Below are 8650 nucleotides of genomic sequence, written 5' to 3'. Positions count from 1 at the left end.
CTGGCCCCTGGGCCCTGGACCAGGTGATCCCCCTCCCAACAGCCTCAGCTCCTGCTTGTACAAGAAGCCGACTCCTGGCCCTCGCCCTGTGATTCTGGACCAAGCCCCTCTGCACTCGGCAATGGTTTTAGACAAAACAGAGTTTTCTACTTTTTTTCTTGATGTCCTTATGGACAATGTATAAAGGACTGGCTTTCCCCCATCGTGAGTCTTTTATTTCCTAGGCATAGTTTTTGTCTGTTGAAAAACTGAAGTTCATTCAGACTTCAGATTAGCTGAATGACTGGTGGGAATCTTTCAGGATTCTGCATGTGGGTTCAGTTCAAGTATCATCTCAGAAATCCGAAGTTCATCCCCAGCCTCCCCCACACAGGTACGCTGTCACAGCCCCGGGATAGTGTCTTCATAGCACTTTTCACCTCTGAAGCTATTGTGTTTCTTTGCTTGTCTATCGGGAGGGTAACTCTACCAGGGCAGATGCTGTCCTGTCCACAGCTGTGTCTCCAGCAGGGGCGGACCTATCTCCAGCATACAGTCTGCTGAATGAATGAGTCTACTTTAATAAAAAGAAGAAAAAAAGAGAACAACTACTGGCAATTACAGATTTTCTCCACCAAAAATAATAGTCCAGTATAAGGTTTCCGGCTCTCCAGTCAAGGGCAGAGGAAACATCACACATCTACTTTAAAACTATCTTGGATAACTCAGAAATAAATGAAGCAGTTAGACTTGATGGACAACGTTAAACCCTCTGTAGGAGCCGTCATTTCAGCACCCAGATCACCCCCCCTCAACCCGACACAGCCTTCCAAGTCAGCACAGAGCTGAGGCTGTTTAAAGCAACACCTTCTCAAGGAGTGCGGCAGGGCGGTGGGTGCAGGCTGCCCTCGGGCCCTCGGTGGTTGGTGGCTGTCTGGGTGACCCTGAAGCATTTGCTTCGTCCCTGCAGCCTCATCTCCCTGCAGGAAAACAGGGGCACCGTTTGCTTGACGACAGAGGTTCTCCAGGCTTGAACATTAAAAAAATAAAAAACCAAACCCATTGCTGTCTAGTCGATTCTGACAGAGTAGAACTGCCCCATGGGGTTTCCAAGGAGCAAACGGTGGATTCAAACTGCCGACCTTTTGGTTAGCAGCCAAGCTCTTAACCACTGTGAGCCCACCATCGTTCAACCAAAAAGACTGAAGACGATAAATCTAATTATTTCTTTAAAGCATTAACTCCCGAGACACTGAAAGAAAATATGCAAGAAATGAGCTCCAAGGTGTGTCTTATGCACACCTGGTAACACAGCTGTAAACCACGTCACACAGGCGAGTCAGCAGTTTGCTAGTTACACTTCCTGTCCCTCGCGGCTCACGGAACCCTGGCCCAGGCCCTGGGCTGCTGTGTCCAGGCACACAGGGCACACAGGGCCCTCAGGACCTGGACACCTTCATCTTCTCCACCATTGTCCCATGTCTTTTAATTCTGAATTATCAACCCCCAAATTAAAAAGGGCGGACTCAATTTTCCTTCACAGAAGAAATTATTTTATTCCATTTGAGAAAAGTAGCAGATACAGATATTTGTTCTTTGACAAAAGTGACTTTCCCACGGGGCTCTGACTGGGCCTGGGTTGTGGTGACAGATGTGGTAGAAGCGTGCCCCCTGGCGGCACAGCGAGCATGAACATTTGGCCAGAAAAGCCATTACATGATCAAAACATTTCCCGTAGCAAAAGTTTCACAAGTTCATTTTATCCCGGAGATCATCGTGGTATCTAAGAAAACATTAAATTTTGAAGATTATTTAAATTTGGTAATTGAACCTGGGCGAATCGCTGCTTTTTCACACCAACTGATAAGAAAATGGAAGGCTATTTCAAGTACTCTCTCCACACCTCCTCCTCTCAGTGAAGAGATCGCTTACATTTATCTCTAGGCCAAATGTGTCAAGGTCTTCCCAAAAAGCCAGTCTGAGGTGGTCAAATGCCATCCACTCCCACCAAAGCTCAGCGTTTGGCTCCCTGTGAACCTCTCTGAGGCGCCCATTTCCACCCCTCCATGACCCGAGGCCGGGCTCCTGCCAGAGCAGCCCCCGGGGCAGCAGTGGGCCCCCCCCACCCCTCAGTCCTGCCCCTCCAGCCTCAGCATCACTGCTGCCTTGTCCTGGGGGGACGGGATGGAGAGAACTCTCACAGGGCACACCTCAGGCCCACAGGTACCAGGCCTCCTCCTTTAGTGGCCTGTCACAGTGTGCGGCACCCCTAGATGCCCCGCTAAGTGTTGAGTCTTTCAGCACTAAGCTACACTGTACGTAGTTTTACTCTAGAGGTGTCACCTAGGAAAAGCAACTGCGCCCCATCTCGTGCTGTGGCTCCAGCATCCCCAAGAACAAAGTCGGGGAAGGAGCAGGCCGAGTGCCCCGTGCTCCCGACACCACCCTTCCAGGGGTCTGCGCAGCCTTAGAAGAGGGGCACATGGAAGTGAACGTGTGCTGGAGCCTCATTAGAGAGGCCTTCACCCTTCTCTCCACACCCGGTCAGGTCTGCACCCTGGGCCAGCAAGACATCTTTCAAAGAACGCTCACTTGGACGCACTCCTCACGTGAAACTGGCAGCAGCCCCGTGTGTCCCGCCAGGAGGTGCCGGCCACACCACACTGCGACTTAACACATGCCTGTGTTTCAGACTAAGCACGTCTAAAGGTGCAGTGAAGAGAACCGCAGTTTCCCCAGTACTACAGCAGTTTGGATTCGGGGCTTTTTCAAGTCTAGGAGTGACACTGCCTCACAAAGGCTAACTGATGAGGCAAACACGAAGTAGGGCTTGTTACGATTTCAACCGGTCACTCCCTAAAGGAGGCTGAGGCAGCTCTGCTGGGGAGACACAGAGCACCACCTCTCAGAGCAGGTCCCCCTCCGTAGCAGGCATGGAGCTGCAAACAGCCAGGCGGCCAGACGCCAACCCTGGTGCGGCTCACACTGCAGGCCTCCTTGTTAAGGCCAGTCCTCTTCCCCAGCACGTCCAACCTGGGGGACACTCACAGCCAGTCCATTAAATGTCCTTAAGAGGCAGCAACCCGTGACGGTCTCTCTCACCTCTCTGGATACAGGAGGCCAAAGGAACAGTGTCTGGGTCCCGTAGCCTTATGTCAGGGGAGGCTGTTCCCCAGGGCGAGTGCAATTGAGAACACAACAGTGATGTATGAAAGGTGTCCATCAGTCGTAGAGAAGAAAACGCAGCACCTCAGGATGTGGCCAGTGACAGCTGATGCACATCAGGAGCCCAGCTGCTAAAGCTGGGCTAATTCTTTAAAAACAAAAAGCTTAGTTCCCTGCGTGGGTGGTCTGACCGAAATGGCTGTCTGAATTGGGAATGGCTGGCACTGGCATCACTAATTTGGGGGCTTTCCCTGGAATTGCAGTCATTGCTATCGAGTCACTGGGGACAGCTGTTGTGTTCCAGCTACTAGGTGTCTCGCCAGTAGCTTGTATTTTAAAATAGACTAAATAAAACACTGGCAAAACAATCCCAATCAGGAGCATGATAAAAACAGCATTCCACCACTGAATTCCACAGTCCGTACCATTTGTCGGTGACTTCTGAGTAGCAGGAAGCAGCGGCTGATTGGAGGTCTCGATGCAGTAACTTTCATGTAAAAAGATTTCTGACCGCACTGCACGCTCAATGTTCTGGTCAATCCCCTTAAAGAAATCTGTCAGCTGGCTGGACTGGCCCCCAGCGCCTGCAGCTGCTCTGTCTGGGTCCGGCAGCTCCGTGAAGGTCACTCGGGTCTCTGAGGACGGGCTCGGGAGGGGTTTTAGCTCTTTGTGTGTCTCCGTTAGGATCCCATGGTTTTTCACTGGAATCTTAATAGATTTTAAAGCATATAAGTCTTGTTCGCAGATGAAGTGGTTGACTTTCTTGATCTCTGCCACCTAGAGAAGCCATGAAGAACGCCAGCATGAAATATGTAAAGCTCCCTAAAATTCACACCCAAATTGTAGCTCTAAGCCCTTCCAGGTGATGAGACAGCCCTGGCCCGCTTAAGTGTCTGATAAACATCAGAAACCTACATCTACATCTACACACTGTTAGTTTAGCTGAATAACTTTATTCTTTGGCTTTCACTCAGTCTTAATGTACATCTGAATAATTTTCCTAGAGATGTACAAGTCTGAACAATTTACGATCACTTTTGGAAAACAGATTTTTTTTTTTTAAATCTGTTTAAAGTGTCACTGCAACGAACTGCTTTTACATGAAAGAATCAAGGTGTAGCCTTCTTCCGTTTTAACGTTTATATACTTTTTAACTTTTGAGGAAACACTGCCCCCATCTGGCTGACTTCCCTCTCACATCAGATCAGCAGCTGCCTTACTCATTACCATTAACAGACACTGCAGGGCCTCAGCCAGCTCCACAGATGCACCAGGAGCCCTGCTTCCCTGTAAGGATGTCATGAGAGGTGTGGCCTTATGGTCTGACCACACTTTCTTTCCCAGAAGTACTGCATGGCATATAAACTTACTTTTTAAATAAAAGTGACCTGTACTTAATTCACCTGGAGAATTTCACAATACTTCTTAACAATAATTAGAAATGTGGGGAATCACAAACTGAGTTGGAAGCTATGGACTGAGCACTTCCATTCCAGTAAGGACTCGAGGAGAAGCGAACTGCCCTATACATTTTATCAAGCGACAAAGTTCATCATAAACTCTTCTCATAATCATACATGATGACCTCTGACCCTAAGATTTAAGAAGTGGGGGGACATTTAAGTCAAAAGGTAAACCTTCCCTCAAGCTGATGTCTGAAAACTTATCAAAAGCATCAGAGACGAATTCTAATGTTTAACTCATAAGTCCACGTAAACTAGAGTGCAAACACAGCCACTGGAGCTTTAAATAGAGCCTTATTCAAATCAATCACCTCCATTGTCATTATTTAGAAATTGCTTTTATCATTTCATTCAATTGTGGTGGGTGACATTTTTAATTTATCATGTCCTAAAACTAACCATCACATGACATGCTTGAGACCCTTTTGTCTTTGCCTCTAATAAACCAACAGAAAATTATTTACTTCAAATAGGAAAACTGACCACTTATAGGAGGCATTATATATTCTTTACTGATTTATTAGGCACCAACATTCCAAGAAGCCTAACCCATTTACTCAGGTCTTTCTAGGGTAGGATGCGTTTCTCAACCCATGCTCTACAAACAATTCACTATGCTCTATAAATAATTCATATAAGGTGCTTGTTAAGAGTCAAATATGAATGTCAGTACAATTTAAAGACCTCTATGTATCACTGGAGGCCAATGAGTTATTTCCAGGAAAGAATATAATACCCCCCACAATGTGTTTAGCTATTTGGACATCGTTAGATAAATCACATTTTAAGGAGGAAAAAAAAAATTTTAAACAAGTAGTTTACACAACGTTGGAGAAGGCCATAGAACTTGGAAGCACAGGGTTAGTTAGCAAAATGAAATATACAAATAGCTTCAATCTAGGAGGAAATGCAGGAATTCTATAGATATTTTCCTACTTACTTTGCCAATGTTAATCACTCTGAATGCTAAAAACATAATTAAAAAGAAAAACAGGGTTACACAGATACGCAGCATACCAAGACTAACTAGATCATGCAGTTCTAAAAGAGAGAACTTTACCAGTCAAATAAACTACCACCAGGAAGAAAAGTTTTTTAAAAAATTAAAGTTGCAAGAAAAACAAGCATGCAAAGAAATCTTGGATCAATTTTGCCTGGCATCTCTAACACCTCTAGGTCTTAAATAAATTGTGCTTAAAAGAAAGAAAGAAAGAAAGAAGTGTCCTCATTTCTACTTGGAGGGGCAGGAAGAGTAGAAGGAAGTACCCCGCAGAGAAGGAAATGCCCTATCATCTGAGATCCCAGACTAACCCTCACTCCTTATTACCCCCCAAGGTTCTGAAGTAAATGTTCTTCCATCTGCCTCTCTGGCTACATAGGGGAAGCTTTTACCGCTACATGGTCCCGGGTGGTGCAAACGGTTTACACTCGACTACTAAACTACACTGGCAGTTTGAACCTACCCAGTGGTGCCACAGAAGTAAGGCCTGGCGATCTGCTTAAAGATCACCCACCCCCTACTGCCACAGAGTCCATTCTGACTCACAGCAACCCTTTCCGACGGAGTTTAACTGACCCCTAGGGTTTCCTAGGCAGTAATCTTTAGAGAAGCAGAGTGCCATATCTTTCTCCCGCCTAGTGGCGGGGGGGTTCCAACTGGCTGCCTTTCGGTTAGCTGCCCAGCGCTTTAACCACTGTGTCACCAGCGCTCATTAGAGCCAGGAAAACCCTATGGAAGCAGTTCTACCCTGTAACACACGGGGTCGCCATCTTTTTGTTTGTTTTGCTGCTACAGCAGGCCTCTCCCAAACACCTCCCAGGGGTCAGGAGGAGGCAAGACCCCCACCCCTCAGTGAATTGCTGTGTCCCTTGCCCTGTCCCCTGAGGGTTCCTTACTTTGCAGCCGTACTCCAGCGCCAGCTTGTTGAGGCTGTCCTCCTGGGCCAGCTCCCGCTGCAGCAGGACCACGTCGGTGGCTCCTGGCTGGTGAGGGTGGGGGGCGCAGTCTTCGTGGCGCTCCTTGCCCCGGGGCCGCAGAACCAGGCGACGTGACTCTTCCTCGGAGGAGTCCCCCGAGTCCCCGCTGCCATCCTTAAACACGTAAACATGGCTGCTCGGAGTCCTACACACAACGGCCGGGCCTTGGAAGGTCTTGGTTAATACTTCCTTCTGCCTCATTTTCTTAACTGAAAACCAAACCCGAGGTTAATTCCACACAAGGCATATTCATTCCGCTGTGGCTGCGTTAAAGGTAAGTGTCTTTTGCTGTTAAAGGTTCTCTCCCTAATCATTGTGCCTGCTTAACAAGAACCATCAGTCCAAAAAATGTGCTTATGCTGGCTGGGATGGAAGGAGGTAAGCAGAGTAAAAACTGCATTTTTTCCGTAAGTGCATACTTTTTGCCCAAAAAACAAAGGTTCCCCCTTCTTCTCCCGTTATTCCTCATCCATAGCTGTGTCTCCCCAACACCCACATCTGTACAGAAGCCACTTCTATTTGTGGTGTCCGAGTAGTAAAGAGGAGGGGAATCCCTGCCATGACAGGCAATACTGCATGCCTAGCTTCCTGGCCACTGAGAACCTTAAATTCCCAACCTTTTCCCAAAAACTCGTATTCAATACTGGGCGCACTAGAAGTATCTTCACTAAGGTCAATACTACGGCCACTTGCTTGCCAAGAAGCACGAGGCAAAATTACTTGTATTTTGAAACAGCTTGAATTATACGTGAGGCAAGTTAGGGGCAAATCCCGGTCAAACTGAGAAATCGCCCCGTTTTCTCACAGGTCTCCTTGCATTCATTACACCTGCACGTCTAGTCTTCGTTTTCACTGTCAGCCAAGTGCAAAGCCACAACACGCCCTTTCCCCTCTCCAAACTGTTCGAACGAGATTCAGAGCTGAAATCTCAAGCACTGGGATTGACAGCGTCAAAAAACAGCTGGCACCGGCGCCCTGCGGAGCCACTGGGGGGCAGACCATCCGGGATAGCCCGCGACCCCCAAGCCGACCCTCGGGCAAGCTGGGAGCTCGGGAGCCGCCGCCCGACCCCGCTCCCCCTTCCGGTCTGAGCTCCGGGCCTGCAAGACGGCCCCAGCAGCTCTCAGGCCTCAGCTTCTCTCCAGCCCCCTCCGTAGAAGGAGGGGGTCTCCACGCAGAAGCTGACAAAGAAACCGAGCAGCGGCCGCCCACAGGCTTACACGGGCGGAGCCCCGACGTTCCACAAAGGCATGACCTTTAACCTCTGACCTCCAACCCAAGGATGTACGGCCGGCCTTCGACGGTCCCGGTCGCCCCCTCCACCTGGGGGAGTGGCGGCCCGCCCCCAAACCAACAAGCGAGACCAGGCAGGGCACCACGGCCCCCACTGCAAACCAGCTACCTCACCGCACAGGCTCCGCCGCGCCCGCTGATTGGCCTCGAAAATCAGGAAGCCCTCCGAGGGGCGGGGCCTACGAGGCAGCCAATGAAATCACCGGTGGGTGGGCACTGGAAGGGGCCAAGCGGTGCTGAGAGGTCAGACGCGGACCTGCAGGCCGTGGGGGCGGGGCCGCGGGGCTGACGCCAGGGGAGGGGCCCGGGGGCCGGGCCAAGGGGTGGGGGTCCGGCTCGCAGGTCTGAACTTCGGCGTGCCCGGCTGGCTATGACGGCGGCTCCAGACCTAGGCTGTAAACGGCTTTAACGCTCACTTCGCAAAGTTCACAGCTGTCTGCTGAGCCTCAGTTTTCTCAGCACTAGAAGAGGGCTTGGACCCAGCCCCGTGTATAAATGCCCGCGGGTCTGTGGCGGGCGCGGGTTCGCAGAAGAGCGGATCTCACCGCCGAGCCTCCGGCGGAGAAAGCGGCCCTCTGGCTCCGTCTAGATGGGCTTGGGCCTCTTATCGCGGGATATTCGCTGATCCTGAGCCTTTAGGGGCCGGGCCACGAGAATAAGAACAGTCTGCGAACATTGAACCACAAATAAACAAACAAAAAAAGTAGTATTTATGAAACACCAGATGGTGGAGGATTTCTTAAGCTTAAAAGTAATGAACTCTCACATGCCAA

At 49.6% G+C, this 8650-nt stretch overlaps 1 protein-coding gene across 3 annotated transcripts; it reads right to left on the bottom strand.

The window, feature by feature from the left end:
* Positions 1–1228: 1228 nt before the first annotated feature.
* On the bottom strand, positions 1229–8013 carry LYSMD4 (LysM domain containing 4). Of its 3 annotated transcripts, XM_012554472.2 has the most exons (4): positions 6504–6697; positions 5756–5785; positions 5548–5593; positions 1229–3921 (listed from the first exon to the last, which is right to left on the bottom strand). In XM_012554472.2, the coding sequence occupies exons 1-4, from the start codon at positions 6695–6697 to the stop codon at positions 3310–3312; spliced, it is 882 nt and encodes a 293-aa protein (XP_012409926.1). In that variant the 3' UTR covers positions 1229–3309. The 3 variants fall into 3 exon arrangements, with proteins under 3 accessions (XP_012409926.1, XP_023583637.1, XP_012409925.1); XM_023727869.1 differs by lacking the exons at positions 5548–5593; positions 5756–5785 and adding an exon at positions 7992–8013 and having other exon boundaries at positions 6504–6793; XM_012554471.2 differs by lacking the exons at positions 5548–5593; positions 5756–5785 and adding an exon at positions 7805–7983 and having other exon boundaries at positions 6504–6793.
* Positions 8014–8650: the final 637 nt, after the last annotated feature.

The sequence above is a fragment of the Trichechus manatus genome, unplaced genomic scaffold (genome assembly GCF_000243295.1).
Source record: "Trichechus manatus latirostris isolate Lorelei unplaced genomic scaffold, TriManLat1.0 scaffold00019, whole genome shotgun sequence".
Classification (NCBI taxonomy): Eukaryota; Metazoa; Chordata; class Mammalia; order Sirenia; family Trichechidae; genus Trichechus; species Trichechus manatus.
The sequence above is the reverse complement of the archived record's forward strand: the minus strand, read 5'-3'. Positions and strand labels throughout refer to the sequence as shown.

What these genes read in the sequence shown, in the direction of transcription:
- LYSMD4 (XM_023727869.1), bottom strand. Translation starts at nt 6,785, where the DNA reads ATGAGGCAGAAGGAAGTATTAACCAAGACCTTCCAAGGCCCGGCCGTT. An exon ending in CGCTGGAGTACGGCTGCAAA is followed by an intron (nt 3,922 to 6,503) that starts GTAAGGAACCCT and finishes TGGCTTCTCTAG; the next exon opens with GTGGCAGAGATCAAGAAAGT.